At 35.0% G+C, this 17025-nt stretch overlaps 3 protein-coding genes and 1 non-coding gene across 8 annotated transcripts; 2 read left to right on the top strand and 2 right to left on the bottom strand.

The window, feature by feature from the left end:
- Positions 1-1842: 1842 nt before the first annotated feature.
- LOC145793944 (uncharacterized) lies at positions 1843-5744 on the bottom strand. Its single transcript, XM_082876858.1, has 2 exons — positions 3369-5744; positions 1843-2473 (listed from the first exon to the last, which is right to left on the bottom strand). The coding sequence occupies exon 1, from the start codon at positions 5742-5744 to the stop codon at positions 4572-4574; it is 1173 nt and encodes a 390-aa protein (XP_082732984.1). The 3' UTR covers positions 1843-2473; positions 3369-4571.
- A 4465-nt stretch (positions 5745-10209) lies between these two features.
- Positions 10210-12512, top strand: LOC114308031 (putative serine/threonine-protein phosphatase 2A regulatory subunit B'' subunit TON2). The gene is made up of 3 exons (XM_082875750.1): positions 10210-10282; positions 11060-11252; positions 12038-12512. Exons 2-3 carry the CDS (start codon positions 11113-11115, stop codon positions 12165-12167), a joined length of 270 nt encoding a protein of 89 aa, XP_082731876.1. The 5' UTR covers positions 10210-10282; positions 11060-11112; the 3' UTR covers positions 12168-12512.
- Positions 11521-11639, top strand: LOC114308086 (small nucleolar RNA snoR104). Its single transcript, XR_003645373.1, has one exon. It is a non-coding gene; the product is annotated as a small nucleolar RNA snoR104 (small nucleolar RNA).
- A 583-nt stretch (positions 12513-13095) lies between the features above and the next one.
- Positions 13096-16585, bottom strand: LOC114308062 (uncharacterized). 5 transcript variants are annotated; one of them, XM_082875746.1, is made up of 5 exons: positions 16022-16585; positions 15122-15259; positions 14849-14906; positions 13798-14089; positions 13096-13585 (listed from the first exon to the last, which is right to left on the bottom strand). In XM_082875746.1, the coding sequence occupies exons 1-5, from the start codon at positions 16399-16401 to the stop codon at positions 13539-13541; spliced, it is 915 nt and encodes a 304-aa protein (XP_082731872.1). In that variant the 5' UTR covers positions 16402-16585; the 3' UTR covers positions 13096-13538. The 5 variants fall into 5 exon arrangements, with proteins under 5 accessions (XP_082731872.1, XP_082731870.1, XP_082731873.1 ...); XM_082875744.1 differs by having other exon boundaries at positions 13096-13574; XM_082875747.1 differs by having other exon boundaries at positions 13836-14089.
- Between the last annotated feature and the right edge of the window lie 440 nt (positions 16586-17025).

Below are 17025 nucleotides of genomic sequence, written 5' to 3'. Positions count from 1 at the left end.
TAAATTTAGAATTAAAAAATAGTATTCGCTTGGAAACAAGCTAATTTAGTAACTTTTTAGTTATTTGACTAAAATATGAGCTAAAAAAAACTAGTATGTTTGAGATAACTTTTTGACTTTTTACGAAAAGATATGCAAAAAATAAAGAAAAAAGAGAATCTTTGACTTTTTTATATGAATTGTTGACTTTTTGGCTAATTTAGTAACTTTTTAACTTTTTGACTAAAAGGGAGGGTTCCCAAACGCGGCCTTAGTTTGACTTAATTCCCATGAAGTCCTATTGAAAATAAATCTTGATAAAATTATCGCTAAAAATAATTTTTTTATGACAATTTTTTATATATGTCGCTAAAAAATTGATAATTAGTGACTTTTTTTGTCATGATTTTTATAAATTGTTGTTAAAACTTATAATTAGTGACTTTTTTTATGACAAATTTTTTCCATAAATCCTATTGGACAATAAGTCCACTTATTAAGACCTACACGTAAATACCTAAAAAAAAAAAAGTTGATTTTTTTTTTGTTCGGTATTTTTTTTATTACAAAGGGCATGGTATAATTATGCCAAATAAACTACCAAATTAGTTCATTTTTTTTGTGAAAAAAGTAGTATGACTAACAATTTTTTTAAAATTTAGAATTAAAAAATAGTATTGAGTGATTTGCTGAGTAGAGCATACCAACAAAAAAGTTTAATTTTTTAAAATAAATGTGATCATTACAAATAAATGCTTTAGATCATCCCATCTGTTCCAACACCACCTCTCCAATTGGATGCTTAATTAGAGAGAAATAAATTCCCAAGGACAACAACAATTTTTTCCGCACGTGATCATCACAAAAATATAACATGGGCATACATGAAATCACATCTCAAAATTATGAGCAAGCCAATAAAAAAGGCAACCGTGTGTTCTTCCTTATTTCAGTTGATCAATTAAATTAAAAGAATACAGGCCAGTTTGGTTATAAATTCATCATGTAAAGTATTATTCAGAAGGAAACAATAAAATATTTGCTCTGCAACAGTAATCCTCATGAAGCACACTACAAAAAATTTGACTTTTTGCGACGGCAAACCACCGTCACAAATACTCAAAATGCCGTCTCAAAAGGGTTTTTGCGACGGCGGATGACTTTTAGCGACGGCAAGTGGGGGGTCGCAAAAAGGTTTTACCAACAGCACGTTACCGTCGCCTTTTTTTTGCGACGGCAAAGTTGCCTTTTTGCGACAGCATTTTTCCATCACCTTTAATATGAAAAAATCTTAAATTTTTTGAGACGGCACTATGTTGCCGTCGCTAAAGGTGTTATTTGCAACGGCAAAAAATACCGTCACTAAAGAATTTTTATTGCGACGGGAGACCTGCCGTTGTTAAAAAATATTTGAGACAGCATGATGCGCCGTCGCTAAAGAGTATTGGCGACGGCAAAGAGTACCGTCGCAAAAAGTTTTGTCTCAAAAAAATACATGTCGCGTTTGCAACAGCTATGTGGTGCCGTCTCAAAAAAATAAAAATAAAAATAATAATGATAATAATGCAGTCCTTCCATTCAAAGGACACCAAATGCCTAGACATAATGATGGTGTTTGGGAAGTGAGTTTTTATGTAGATTTTATTAGATGTAGGTTTTTATGAGATCAAAAATTTTTGATGTTTGGAAAGATAGTTGGGTTTTTTATGTGGTTGGATGTGATGTTTGTGAGAAAAAAAGTGAAATGATTATGGAGTTGGATGTGATATTTTGTTTGGATGTGGTTTTTTTGGTTTTGCAAAACTTTTGTCTTTTAGTGAAAAAAATGAGAAAAAATTGGGAACTTGCTTCCCAAACACCACCTTCAAGAAGTCCTCTGCACCTGATACTGCATTCACATGCAAATATAGTACAAGGAGAGAAAAACTAGTGTGCACATAAAACAAAACAAAAGTAATTACACTTTATAATTCCCAGGTCAAGAAGATCTAAACAAACAGGCAGGATCAACATAAGCAAAAAATTGCATCATCGGCAATGATTGGATGAGTAATAAGAAAATCATCAAAAAGCATTCTTTAAATAGTTAGGTGCCGTTCAAAAAAAAAAAAAAAGTTAGGTTTCAGTAAATTAAGCCCCAAAAAAATACCAATGTTACCTGTTGTCCAACAACATCAAGCCTGTCAATCCGTCTTATTGAAAGCTTTCCCTTTGCAGAACGAACCAACAAATAGTCCGTCGAGGACACCTTATGAGGAAATATAGGAGCCCTATACATGTTAGTTTCAAGACATGATTGGCTGCAGCCTGCTTTTATATCTCCAAGGAAAGGAGATTTATCAGCAGGATCAAGTATGAGGACACTCCGCAAACTGTGTTTCCATTACGCAACAAGTTCCCAGTTTGGTCGCCTGGGGTAGATTTCTGATAATAAGTGCATAGTCTAGCACCCATACCAGCATTCCCAAGGAGTAGAGGACTTTCTTCGCAGTACCTACAAATAAAACAATAGAACTGAGAATTGCTGAAAAATTCAATTCCAAAAGGAAAATACTTAACTTGAAAACAAATCACAAGCCAAACCAAACTAAGCCCAACACTCTTTTTAAGTGTATTTTGTTCAATACAGACCATCAAATTGAACAAGGTCCATGTAACGCAAAGACATGCAAAAGCATCAGTGGCACAAAATCCAATAATTACCTTATAGGAGAGATACAAGTGCACCGCTACATAGGATAGAGGCTTAATCTTATCATCATGTCATGAAAATAATTACAGGAAGTAAGACAGAAATAAGTAAAAGAGATAGTAAATGAATAAAAATAGAACACATACAACCAACATGGCTTGCATTGAATCAAAAATGGAATTATGTAAAGGAATGAAAATGTCCTGTTTGATAAGATCAATGGAAGAAATTATATATAGGTTGTTTCAAAAATTAAATTCTACAAATAATTTATTTTTAAGCAAAAGGATGAGAACAGCTAAATGTGTACCGTTATTATGATATATGTATATTATACACATTTTTAATCAACTAAACCTAATATCCCTAAATCATTTTCCCTAATTGAGAAAATAAACCTTTATAGCAGTGTAAAAGAAAAATATCCAAAATAAGTTGACAACTAAAAATCATCCGAAGAACCTAAACGAAGCAGTCACACATACAGGTCATGTATATATATAGAACCAAAACAATGAACTCAATATCAGAGAGAACACATAGACACGTATATATATATATATATATATCAAATAGATTTTGTGTATTGTTCACCCATGAGCGAGATCTGCTCTGTAAGTTACAAATCTGAGCGAGATTTGGCTGTTGTACCCATGAGTTTGTGTAATATATATATATATATATAATAAAAACTTACAAATCTGAGCAATCGATTGAGAGTGAGGGTTTCTGAGCTTCAAATCGAATGGGTTTCTGAGCGAGAGAGAGAGAGAGAGGGCGGTAACGGAGGTGATGGCGGCTGCGCGGTAGTCACAGTGGCAGTAGCGGTGGCGTCGGAGGCAGAGGGGAGAGAGAGAGGAAGTGTAACCGCACATGGTTTGGACCGTATATGATGTGGAAGATTGGATCGAGTGTGGAGCAGTCTGTGGAGGTTTGATCTGTTCATGATGATGAGTAGGAGGTTAGGATTTTTGGTTCTGGGGTTGAAGTGTTGTACCGTCGAGAGAGATACAGGGAGGAAGAGAGAGAGAGATACAGGAAGGATTGATCGATGATATGGCTCGACGCCGTCGTCTGCCTTGCTTACAGTCGAGAGAGAGAGACGAGAGAGAGAGATGGGGATTTTTGTGGTTCAAAAATTAAGGATTTGAGATTTGGGGATTTCTCGTTGAGGGGGGAAAAATGAGCGCCAATCAGATTTTGAGTTTTTTTTTTTTTTTTTTTTTTTGCGACATTTAGTATAACTGTCACAAATAAAAATTTAAGATAACGTTTGGTAACATTTACATTTTTTGTTTAAGTTTACAAAAATTTTATAAATTGGTTTTTATTTATTTTTAGAAAAACATAAATTACAAACGTGTTTGATTTGAACAAAATATTTTTAAAAATTTAAAAACATAAACTAAAAAACATGTTTGTCTAGGCCTAAAATATTTATATTTATTTTTTTATTATTTATGACGACGGATCATATACATTATAATTGAAAAAAATATATTTGCAAAGAGATAAAAGAGATAAAGAAGAGAGATGAGTGAGAGAGAGAAGAAAGATAAGCAAAAGAGATAGAGAAAGGAGATGGATGGTAAAGGAGATAGAGTGGCAGTGGTGGAGGAGAGGTAATAGTAGTAGTAGTAGTAGTAGTAGTAGTAGTAGTAGTAGTAGTAGTAGTGGTGGTGGTGGTAATGGTAGTGCAGTGGTAGCGATGGTGGTAGTAATGGTAGTCGTAGAGGTGGAGTGGCAACAGTGGTAATAATGGTGGTAGTAGAATGACATTTGCAGTAGTGGTGAAGGTGGTAGAGGAGATGGGTAGTGAGAGAGAGATGAGTGAGAGACAGATAGAGAGAGATACAGAGAGAGAGACAAAGTAATGAGCGAGAGAGAGACAAAGTGGTCGCTAAAAGTGTATTTTCTTGTAATGGAGAGCTCGGTAAATAGAGAAGATGTGAGGGAAAGAGTGAGCAAAGTAAACACAATGGGGAAGAGAGAAAGACAGACAGACACAGAGAGAGAAAGAGAGAGAGAAGAGTGAGAGACAGACAGACAGACACAAAGAGAGAAAGAGAGAGAGAAGAGTGATGAGTGCGAGAGAGATAGAGAGAGAGAGAGAGAGAGAGACAAAGAGAGAAAGAGATAGAGAAAGATAGATAGAGAAAGAGTTAGAGACAGACAGACAGAAAAAGAGAGAGAAACAAGATATGAGCGAGAGATAGACAAAAAGAGATAGAGAAAGAGAGCGAAAAGAGATGATCGGGAGAAAGACATAGAAAGAGAGAGAGAGAAGAAAGATGAACGAAAGAGACAGAGAGAGAGATAAAGAGATAAGCGAGATAAAGAGAAGAGAGATAAGCAAGAGAGAAAGAGAGAGAGAGACAAAGACAGACAAACATAGAAGAGTGATGAGTAAGAGAGAGAAAGAGAAGAGAGAGAGATAGACAAAAAAAAGAGAGATAGAGAGTGAGAGACAGAAAAAGGGACAGAGAGAGAAGAGAGATGAACAAGAGAGACAGAGAGAGAAATAGAGAGAAGAGTGATGAACAAGAGAGACATAGAGAGAAAAGAGATGAACGAGAGAGACACAGAGAGAGATAGAGAGATGAGCGAGAGAGATAGAGAGAGATGAGAGAAAGATAGAGAGAAGAGAGATGAGCGAGAGAGACAGAGAGAGATAAGAGAGATAAAAAGAAGAGAGATGAGCGAAAGAGATAGAGAGAGAAAAAAGATGAGAAAAAAAATAGATGAGTGAGAGACACACACACACATACACAGAGAGAGATAGACAGACACACAGAGAGAGAAGAGTGATGAGTAAAAGAGAGAAAGAGAAGAGAGAGAGGAAGATGATAAAATAGGTGAAAAGAGAGAAAGAGAGAGAGAGAAAGAGTGCAAAGAGATAAACGAGAAAGAGACAGAGAGAGATGAGCGAGAGAGCGAGAGAGATAAAGAGAAAAGAGACAGAGAGAGAAAAGATAGATGGGTGAGAGACACACAGAGAAGAGAGAGACAGACAGACAAAGAAGAGTGATGAGTGAGAGAGAGAAAGAGAAAGAGAAGAGAGATATAGACACATAGAGAAAGAGAGATAGACAGATAAAGAAGAGTGATGAGAGAGAGAGAAAGAGAAGAGAGACAAAGACAGAGACAGAGACAGAGAGATAGGAAGATGAAAAAATAGGTGAAAAGAGAAATGTTTAAAAGAGCAAGATGAAAAAATGGGTGAAAAGATAAAATTTTTAATATTTTATCAATATATATTCTTTAAAAAAAGTTTAAAAGTTGAGGCCATTTCTGAGTTTGCTTCGGGCCTCAAAAAATTCAGGCCGACCCTACCATATGGGCTTGGAATAATGCCTGTTCTAATCAAAAGCGAAAGCAGATGCTTTGATAAGCCTAGTTTGTAAACCCTTCAATATGTCTTCATACAAACAATTGGAATCGAATTTTATTTGAATCACAATTTCAGCTTCATTTTAGGCCGTTTCATTACAGCATCTACAGTGTCCTTCGATGGCTGCAATAGAAAAACATTAAAGACTAATCAAAGGTTACAATTTTGATTTGACTAAGATGAAATGGTCAATGGCAACAAACCTCTTTTGTTTTTTGTTTTTTCCCTTGTCCTTCTTTTTCTTCTTCTTCTTCTTCTTCTTCTTCTTGTGTTTCTTTGACTCAATTTTTTCACCCCCATTTTCCAAAGAATCCTGTCATATTTGCAACCAATTAGGAAGAAAAATAGGTCATAGAAACACACCGGTGTATTGAAATCCAAAATGATTACAGGAACACAAAAATAACCACCTCAAAGTCACCAAAAGAGTCTACTTGTCAAACTATTCTTCCTAAATGTGAAGCCCCACCTGTTATAGAAAGAACATTGGATTTTATTGCTTAATGCAATATGAGAAATACTATAGGGATATATGCAACATCCCAGATATCATTAATGCGAGTAGATCATTCACATACAAGCAAGAAAGACAACCATCATCATAATGTAATAGATGAAGTATAAAACAAGTGAAATTATGAGAATACATTTGAGTAATATACACTATATCAAGGATTTTGTCTAGAATTGATCAAATTGAATACTCATTATTTCCACACACAATGTGCAGAAAGAACCAGTTGCCACACCGCCAAAACTCCATACAAACACCAAATGATAAGAAGGGAAGAGATCAAGCACCCCACCAACAAATACAACCACATCCCAATAGATTGATAGTCTAAGAGTGAACACTGGCCTGGTAAGCCCACCTAGAACCAATTAGGTATAGTACCAATTGTAAATACAAATGAATGTGAGTACAATACTACCTTGTCAAATAGGGATAAAAACACTAAACTTTTGTAAGTTATTATCAGGATAAAACAAACCAAAATTTGCAAAAAAAAATCCATTAATGCTTACTAAGTTACTATAGTTAGCTGTTAGAATTCCAACTCCAACAAGAAATTAGGTTACAAATATCTTCTTTTAACTATTCTGTATATATTCATCTGAATTCTGAAAATTCCAGCTACTTGAATATGGATAAGAATAAAAAAGAAACAAAAGTCAAAATCAATGAGATTTAGTAAATCACTATTATACCAAGTCTGAACCATATAATCCAATAGGAAAGACTCTTCGAAGAAAAATCAGGTCATGAGTTGGGTCATGTATATAAGGCTTATAAGTCATGAATTTGACCTGCATTGCACATAAGGAAAAAAATGGGTGTCCACAAACTTGACTAGGTTTAATCAGGTCCATAGCATAGTTTGAGAATAAAGGTATTTAACCACCACAACCAAGTTTAATCAGGTCCATAGCATAGTAACTTTTTCTTTGATAAGTAACAACAGTAAAATGAGTAACACAAGTATATAGGAAAATAGAAACTTAACCACCACAACCACCAATAACATAAGCTTCATACGCCAAAAAAAGGATTAAGAACAATAGATAAACAAACAGCGACTGATGTGAACTTCAACATAAAGACAATAGGGAACATAGCATACAGACTTTATCGTTTTACATGTAGTTGGTGACATTAATATGGAAATGGTTGTTCTTTTGAAGTCTATAACTAATCAGCCATTGTAGTCTCAAGATGTAATGGGACAGGCAACACTTTCAAAGTTAGAGATTAACACATTTACCAAGGATGACAATAACAACAGCCTTAATGCAACATCTTCCCATTTCAGGGGTCAGTGACAATTAAGGAAACAATCACATTCAAATTACCTGGTGTAGTTCCATTAGTTCATGGAGACAGTTACTAAGCAGAATCTTCTTTATGCATCCCTTTTCTGCAAAATAAACTAAAATCCTCAAAAAAACCAAAGGTCAAAGAGAAAGCTGAGAATCCCTATGAATGAAGGTATTTAGTTGCTAAGGTTATGTCGACCATTAAAAGGGGTTTGTCAGCAATCAACATCATTTCCCTATCAGTGGATGTTCAGACAAATCGGTTTTTCAATATTTGGATTATTTAACAAATCTGTCACCAATATCTACTCCGCCCTTTAATCCCCTTAGTCCCATTGGTGCAACTGAAAGTGGTATCCAGATATGGTTGCAACCAGCCTGTGCAGCTGCAGAACAAAGAAATATGCAGGATAAAGTCTGTGGTGGTGGTGATGGTTTTTTGAGAAAAGGAGGCATTAAGCAAAAAATAATAATAATAACATCACATGCTGCAGCTACTGTAAAACAACATGCCAACAGTGCCATCATACTAAATAAAAGATGAAAATTTGAGTACAGTTCAATATTTTTATGAAAATGCGAAATAGAAAGTTTGTGATTGTGCTAGCAGTGGTTGAGGAAAGAGGTGACGTTACACATAATATAATAAAACCACATTGGAACATATTGCAGTTAAAGAAAATGACAAGCACCAGAGCAATTTCATTTCATTAAATGAAACACTAAAATTAGTGTACATAATGATTTCAATTGAAATCATGCTATAGAAATTCAACTCTTTCTTTTGAATAAGATAAATAAGATTTAGAACATGACAAACCTCGTCTGTGAGAATCACAAAAGAAGAAAAATTTGTGTGCAGCTATGCGGCAGTACGTTTGAATAAAGGTTGCAGGCATGTCCCAAAGTTGTGCCAAATTAGGAATAAGGCCTCGTATATACGCCTCCATTTCCTGCATGCATCAAAATATAGATTGTTCTTTTTACATACAAGATTAAAAAGCATGCAACAAGATTACATTTGAGAGAGAGAGAGAAGCTACTATCCAATTTTGGACAATGAGGGATGGAAAAGTGTAAAGAACCATACATGAGGTTGTAGAAAACCATCAGAATCCTCATCGAGCTCACTCATGTCAATTCTGGCCTGTGTAAGTGAAACCTGGCAAAATACGAAAGTAGTATTACATGAGAGAGAGATAGAGAGAGAGATCCACAAAGAAACTAACACAAGCCAGAGTTCACAATTAAATACCCACAGATGAAACTTGTCTCATGTTTTACGCATTCAGACTGTAATAGCACAATCACGTGGTCAAACCACAGTGACAAAACAACTGTGGAGTTGCATTATTAATGTTGTAATTTATCAGAGATATTTTGTTACAGGAAGGACCATGCTCTCTTATTCATTTTTAATTTTTCTTCCTCGAATAAACACAATCAAATCCTAAAATCAATCAGGTTTCAGAGCAAAACACACACCATTGGGAATCAACTCAGAACAAAGTGGCTTAGTGACAGCTATTATTAATATGCGTCCTTCTGTTGTTTCATTGCTGGTGTAATAATTTTACATTAGATTTGTATTTGTATTTGTATTTGTATTTTTATTTTTATTGCCACTATTTTGAGTAGAGAAAAGTTCACACTGATGTACTATTAAAAAATGATCCAAGTATTTCTAATTAATTTTTTTTTTTTTTTTCAAACAAAAGGAGTTTAAGGCTCTTAGTTCTATTTTTATTTTTATTTTTATTTTTTTGATTGACAAATGTTAGTTGTTAGTTTAGCACCTATGGGAGAAAATCTCTCCACCCTTGACAAAGCACCTAAGTGCTTGCACACCCTTAATCCAACCCCCTAAGGAGAATTGAACCCATGACCTCCTTGGGACTAAGCCCTAAAGAAGGCATGGTGGCCAACTAGGCTAGGCCTAATTGGTTGTTTACTGTGGATCTTTTTGTCTTTTCTCTACTTGGAAATTTGTGGTTGCTGAAATGACGAATTTAAAGTTCTAAATTTCTACATCAATGCTATACCTGCAAGAGTGAATACAAACAGCTATTGTTGTTGTTGGCATGCTTCTTTCAGACTGAACAAAATTGGTAGAAATAATTCTTGGTGATTTGAAGGAAATTTTCCATCATCAAACTCAAGGATTAATCCATATAAAACTTGTTTTACATAATATCAATTGCAATTATTTTTGTTTGAAATTGGATTTGGTAGAAGCAGAGGACCAAAGTATTTACATGAGCTTGTTTTAAACCTAATTATGTGCTTGAATAGAAGTTGACTTTGGATTCTTACCTATTATCTATGTCAGGAAAGTGAGGAAGAAGTCACTGACATTGAACAAGCTGAAAACTGGTTTTCATTGACGTCTGCCCAACGCATTTGTGGTGGCTGCCTTGAATTTCTCCATCTGAAGTTCATTTTGAGAGTGTTAAGAAATATAATTGTAGATTTATAAGGGGAAAATAGTTCTGTATTCCTCCTTGAATGTTTAGGTGTAGAATGATCTTAATTCAATTCTTGTGATGTACAAGGGGCTGTATTTCGTTATGCATTTATCTTGTACTGTTAATCTCAAAAAAAGTAGTTCTGGTTGCATTACATAGCTTGTGACTATGTTATCGTTATTGTTGTAGCTTATAGCAATCAGTTTAGTTCTGCAGACATGTTTCTTGCACTCAATAAAGATATGAATGGAACATTGAGCAAGCAGGAACCTTGAGAATATGCTGATGGGACTCTGACAGATATTTTCATTGAGAGGGGTAGGAATTTCTGCCGTGCATCTTGTATCTTTTCAATTGCTTGAAAATATGGCCTTTTCAACCCTTATATAATGAGTGTGGTTGGTCACACTCCATCGCTTTGCTGCCTATTGAAGTTATTTATATTTGCCTGTTTTAGAAAATGATTTGCTTGTTCAAAGCTCATTTCTTTTGTTAATGATGGAGGGTGTCAGTTACAGAATTTTCTGAGCTTATTTTTCATTATACTGCAGTATTTTGTCCAAACCCAAAAATGCCCTTCACCAGTTCACCAGCTGTGGTTTAACTTGGAACGTTCCTTACCTGTTACCATTATTGTATTATTTTTTGATTAAATTGTTTATGCTGCATTGTGTTTTCTTAAGCTTTTGTTCATTGTTTGCTTTGGTTTGATAACAGCATTTGATGAGCATGTCCGTCATGGCAAAACTGGAGGAGGTAATGCTCGGGAGATGGATTTTGAAAGCTTTCTAGACTTTGTTCTGGCCCTAGAAAACAAAGACACTCCAGAGGGTTTAGCTTATTTGTTTCAGTGTCTTGATCTCCATGGAAGAGGATACCTCACAACAGTTGATATTCACACACTTTTCAGGTGAACACTCTACATTTTATTATTTTGACTTTAATCATAGGGGATAACTTATTTTTCTCCAATTATTCTTCCATGGGATGCGGAAATTATAAAAAAAAAAAAAAAAAAAAAAAAGATTTGAATTTATTTAATTTAGTTGAGCATATAGAGTGAAAAATAATTCATGTAGCTGGTCCATGCTTAATTTGGTTGCTGAGAAGGAATTTTGAAATTCTCTTTTCCTTCTCAGCAACCAAACAGAGTGAAGCCTAATATTGGAAGAAAAGAAGAGGGGCATCCACAAGCAGAGATGTTACCTGATGCAATCTTCCTACAAAAAATCTCTGTAATTTCTTGCTTGTGGTTACTTGAGTTAGTTCTGCAAGTCCCAAATTACAAGATACATGAACCAAACTACTAAGTTTGGAAGCCTTGTTGAAGGCTTTTAGACTAGGGAGCTAGTTACCCTTGAATTTGTTTTTGTAACCTCAATGCATATATACAAGTTTTTTACCAAAGTCGGCTGACTTTTAAACGAATTTCCCCACTTTTAAACATATTTATCAATACAGGTTGTTTCTTCGAGTTGTGGTTTGGTTACATGACTTCAAATACCTTACTGTAACTTTTAAAAAAAAATTTGGGAAACAAGTTCAAAACTACTTTGAGATTGGGAAATATGATTTAAAATCACATGCACTTGGTAAAAAAACTCGCATATATAGAACTATGAGCTTTGAAACAGAGATGTACACCAGAAATGGAACAGAGCTGACATAATTTTCTTCCCTGTGGGTTTGAAACAGAGATGTACACCAGAAATGGATTGAAGGAGGGAACTATGAGCTTTGTATTGAGGACGTAAGAGATTGGGACATGGTGAAACCATCTGACCCTCTACGGATCACTCTGGCTGATCTATTGGCTTGCAAATAGGGTGGAACTGTTGCCAGCATGCTTGTAGATGTGCGCGGTTTCTGGGCCCATGACAATAGAGAGAATCTTCTCCAAGAAGAGGGAGAACCGGAAGAAGAATGATAGACGCACCGAATTCACCGTCAGGCATGTGTTTGCTGTATCACGAGAGTTTGCAGTGTCATATAGGTTATAATTTTGTGAAATAATGGCACTAGTGGTAGTGTTAGATTGGAATCAGGGGCCACAAAAAATTGAAGGAATACTTTTGAAATCATGTTTTATGTCAATCTAGGAACCCTGTACTGCATGATTTTTTTAACAGGTATATGGAAGGCAGAGCAAAGGTTGTCATGTTGTGGGTCAGATTTCAGCTTTTCAACATATTGATGTTCATGGTTAACTTAGTCCATCTCTGTTTGGCTGTAGGAGTAGACAACCCCCTTTGGTGCAAACCTATAGCAGTGATAAGAACAACTCAACTGCCGTGCCTGTAAGAATAATTTTGTATGAAAAGAAGAAAAGAGTAAGAATAAAAAAATTATCACACATTTTCATGTTGAAAGATGAATAAGTCCATTTGTTTAGTTCTACATTCCTCGCACTAATTACATATACTGACTTAGATATATACTTGGATCTATATTAATTAGAATAACAATTTCATTTTCTGCAACTCTATTCTTCTCATCACCTATTTCTATGTCCAAATAGCAATTAAAATGAAAATATGCCCGACTATTAAGGCTATTCTCTTTCATCTAATTTTGTATGATTGTATAATATTAATCTCCCTAATAATCCGCAATAACATATGATCACTACAAGTTTGTATAATATATCATTTTCCATAAGTATTGAGAGAACTCAATTTTTTGGCAGTAAAAATAGCCAGTTAAATAGAACTGAAAGAAATTTAACAGTCACAAAATCCATTAGCCAGTATAGATATCACAAACCATATAAGCTGGATAAAAATGCGACTGGATGAAACTGATAACAAGAATCTCCAATTAGGGTGTACTATTATTTGAATAAACACCCTGATGAACATGGATAATCTTGAATGAGGAAGCTACTCGCTTGTCTTCTTCAATTCTATTGTTCTTCCCCTTGATAACATGATGCAACTCTACCCGCTTTGGCTCATTCTTCTTGGTTTGTGCAAATTGCGTGGATTGTTTTCAAGTCAGGCAGACATGCGCTGGATTAAGACCATTAAGACCATTGACTATCTCTCTGAACAGGCAGATGAAGACACAATTCCAGTGACAGCTTGCACGATCCTTTGGAGCCATAGATCTTTTTGAAGAACATGCCCCCCCCCCAAGTTGCCAACAAAGCCTTTGAAGTTTCTCTTCTAAACTTATTCTGACAATTTTTTATATTCAACTACAGTGTCGTATGTCTCAATGTTGAATGGACTTTCTGCAAAACACCTTAAGAAAAGGCATATAGTTTTTGTTCATTAGAAAACTGTCATTCTGAGAAACAAAGTAATTATAGATCATTCTCACCTAAATAAAATGCTAATATGTTTTTAAAATTTAAAAACAAAAAATACATGCATACATAAATTAAGAATTTGGAAAAATAAATTTCTTATCTGGGCAAAAAACAATCTTTTGTCAATTAAATGCAGATGATGTACCGGAGTTCATGCCAAAACATATTATGCAGATGATGTACCGGAGTTCATGACAAAACATATTCGTCCTTTCATGCAGAAAAGGTCGCAAAGGTTCAATAAAGTTATCCTCAAGAACAAATTGTTTGGAAGGGACCTCGTGCTTCTCTTCAAGGCCTGAGATAAAGAGTGAGGATGCCACATGCACAATAATAGATGGATCTGGATCCCCAAGTATAGCTTTCAGTTCCCTATGAATCCATGGCTCTATTCTTTTTAGTATCCTATCTTTGACACCATTGTTTCCTGCTGTGTTCTGATGAAAACATAAGGGGGAAGTCAGCTCTCAAAAAAAAAAAAAAAAACCTTCCAGAAGGAAACAATTTTCTTTTTCTTTTTTTTTTTTTTTTTGTTTTTGGAAATCAAATGCAACCTAATTCAACAAAGCCAAAGCCTAACAGTAAAACTAGGTTCAAGCATAAGATATTATCCTACACAATAATGCTAGAAACACTAACAAACATAGCAACTAAGACACAAGAATGGCAAAAATGGCATGTGACACAGTGTTGGGTACACATACCAACTAGACACAAGAATGGCAAAGATGTCAAAAATGGCACGTCCTCAGATTTTCTACCATGGACAGGGTATAGCGTTTGCATATTTAGCGTTATGCGACATTTATGTGTTCATAATATCAATACATAGCACTCATCATGCATCCAAGGGAACAACTTCATAGAGGCTGTCGAAACAAGAACCCATAAGAACCCATTGTCCAGACAGATTTCTACGCATTCCAGACTCAATAGAGGGAGCATGCTTGACTGTCAGCTGAATTGGTGAACAACAAAGAAAATAAGAAAACCAAGTGGTATGCAATTTACTTCTAAGGAAACAAAATTTTGGAGATACAAGGTTGTGCAAATCTTTAAAACCCTTACGTCTTGTCAAACACATGGACTTTCACAGGAATATAGATTTATTTCAAGAAATCGGATAACAAATAAACAAACAGAATTATGTCATTGTCCTCTCTCTGAATCTCAGTAGCTTGGGCTAGTGAATATACCCGCTCAAGACAACTCTGAGAAAAACAAGGAACGGCCCGCAAGTGTTGCTCGTATATGCTGCAAGACCAAATTCTACATTAGCAAAACCATTCAACCAAATCGTAACAAAGTTGACATTAAGTTGTGGTTTCAAATCCATTAGCTAAATACATGAATGATAAAAAAAAGTTCAAACAATACTAGCATATTTGCAGATGACAAATCAAAATCTGACTATAGGTTAAAATAAAATAAAATTAAAATTGGGGGGAGCAGAACAATATGGACAGTACCTAGCACGCCACTGAAGAACTCTCTCAGCAACAGAATTAGAAGACTCTGATCCTGACCTTCCAAACCGTCTTTGTCTCGGCAAAGGCCTCGTTCGCCCATTGACACAATCAAATTCTTCCCTTGATCTTCTGAGGACCCTAAGAACATGTTAAATTTCAACTGTAATTCGCAGACTCAAACACAAACCTCTCTCAAAAACCTAAAAATTCATTAGTAAAAAAATTACTATTGAAAACCTTTTATTTTATGTTTTCTGGGTTTACACCACACAAACAGAAATATTTCATTTCTTTCACTCAATTTTCCTACCAACCAAACAAACAAGACAAAAATATCAGAACCTTGCCTCTGCTCCTCAAAGGATATCTATGACTGCTGTATAAAACTTGATTATTTACCTTTCTATCCTAATTTTGACTCTTATGCTTCAGGTTTTCTGGGTTTACAACAAGAAACTTCAAAAATTTCCTTTCTTTCACCCAATTTTCCCACCAACCAAACAAACAAACAAGACAAAAATATCAGAACTTCACCTCTGCTCCGCAAGAGGTTCTTCATGGCTGGCTGTATCAAGCTTCGTTATTTACCTTTCTATCCTAATTTTGACTGTTATGCTTCATGTGTTTTTGGGTTTATACCAAAATCTTCAAATTTCCTTTCTTTCACTCAATTTTCCCACCAACCAAACAAACAAGACAAAAATATCAGAACCTCACCTCTGCTCCGCAAGAGGATCTCCATGGCTGGTTGTATAAAGCTTTGGTATTTACCATTCTACACTAAATTTAACTCATATGCTTCATGTTTTCTAGGTTTACGCCAAAAACGACAAAATTCCCTTTCATTTTCCCCACTTTTCTCATCAACCAAACTGAAGAAAAGAAATACCGGAATCTCACCTTCGCTCCGCAACAAGAACTCTTCGCCTGCTACGCAAAGCTTCGACATTGAGCTTCCCAATATCCTCACTGATTTCTGGTAATTTGTGTTTGAGGAAGGTTCGAGAGGAGAGGTTGATTTGGGAGAACCAAGCATCGAAGACTGCGTTGCAGAGAGGACAGTTTCGCTTCAAATCGCTCCATCTGCGAATGCAATCGACGCAATAGGCATGGAGGCAGGTTGTGATCACCGCTGCTCTGCGATGGTCGATGTGATTCAAGCATATCGTACACGATTTGCCTCGAATTGCTGGTTCGATTCGCTTTGATAGAAATCTTTGAGGACTGGTTGTAGATGTCTGCGTGTGTAGCAGCGATCTTCGTGAAGACGAAGACTCCATTGACACAGCGTTCCAATCAACAAAAAGAACAAGATGATGATGGATCGGGTAAAGACGGTTGGTGGGTTAGATGCTGGATATATATTTACAGGTCCGACGCGACCGTATTTGGACTCATGTAAAGTCGGTGACCCTGTATTTGGGAAGGAATTCAGAATATATAAAATTATGTATAATTTAAATATATTTTATTCATATTTTATTTTTTTTTATTTTGTTTCTTTTTTAATTTTTTTTTCAAATCTCTTAACTCTTTTTAAATTCTTTCTCAAATTTCCCAACTAAATATAACTAAGTGAATTCTTATTTTTCATTTTTTTTTTATGTTGCTCAGAAATCATTTTATTGAGAGTTTGAAAATGCAGTCATTTTCATTGTATTTTTGTTTCTGTTTATTTATGATCAAGCTTCTTAAAAGCGATAAAAAAAAATTATTTAATAAAAATGAATTTGTGAGGGTGAATTGCTTCTTTTTTTAAAAAAAAAAAAATTAGTATTTAGTTTTTTCATATAGTTTTCTAAACACATCTTTGGTAAAAAAAAACAACTCAACTTATTTTTCTTCATAAATCCTTTAAGGAGAAAACACATAATTGACTAAGTATAAAGTAAAATATTTTTTTT

The sequence above is a fragment of the Camellia sinensis genome, chromosome 6 (assembly GCF_055761805.1).
Source record: "Camellia sinensis isolate YWXY chromosome 6, ASM5576180v1, whole genome shotgun sequence".
In the NCBI taxonomy this organism is placed as follows: Eukaryota; Viridiplantae; Streptophyta; class Magnoliopsida; order Ericales; family Theaceae; genus Camellia; species Camellia sinensis.
Note: the sequence above shows the minus strand (reverse complement) of the source record. Positions and strands in the feature narration are given on the sequence as shown.

What these genes read in the sequence shown, in the direction of transcription:
- LOC145793944 (XM_082876858.1), bottom strand. Translation starts at nt 5,744, where the DNA reads ATGTGTCTATATCTCTCTTCTCTTTCTCTTTCTCTCTCTCACTCATCA.
- LOC114308031 (XM_082875750.1), top strand. Translation starts at nt 11,113, where the DNA reads ATGGATTTTGAAAGCTTTCTAGACTTTGTTCTGGCCCTAGAAAACAAA. An exon ending in GATATTCACACACTTTTCAG is followed by an intron (nt 11,253 to 12,037) that starts GTGAACACTCTA and finishes GGTTTGAAACAG; the next exon opens with AGATGTACACCAGAAATGGA.
- LOC114308062 (XM_082875744.1), bottom strand. Translation starts at nt 16,401, where the DNA reads ATGGAGTCTTCGTCTTCACGAAGATCGCTGCTACACACGCAGACATCT. An exon ending in GTTCTTGTTGCGGAGCGAAG is followed by an intron (nt 15,260 to 16,021) that starts GTGAGATTCCGG and finishes ACATGTTCTTAG; the next exon opens with GGTCCTCAGAAGATCAAGGG. An exon ending in ATGTTTTGGCATGAACTCCG is followed by an intron (nt 13,575 to 13,797) that starts GTACATCATCTG and finishes GGTGTTTTGCAG; the next exon opens with AAAGTCCATTCAACATTGAG.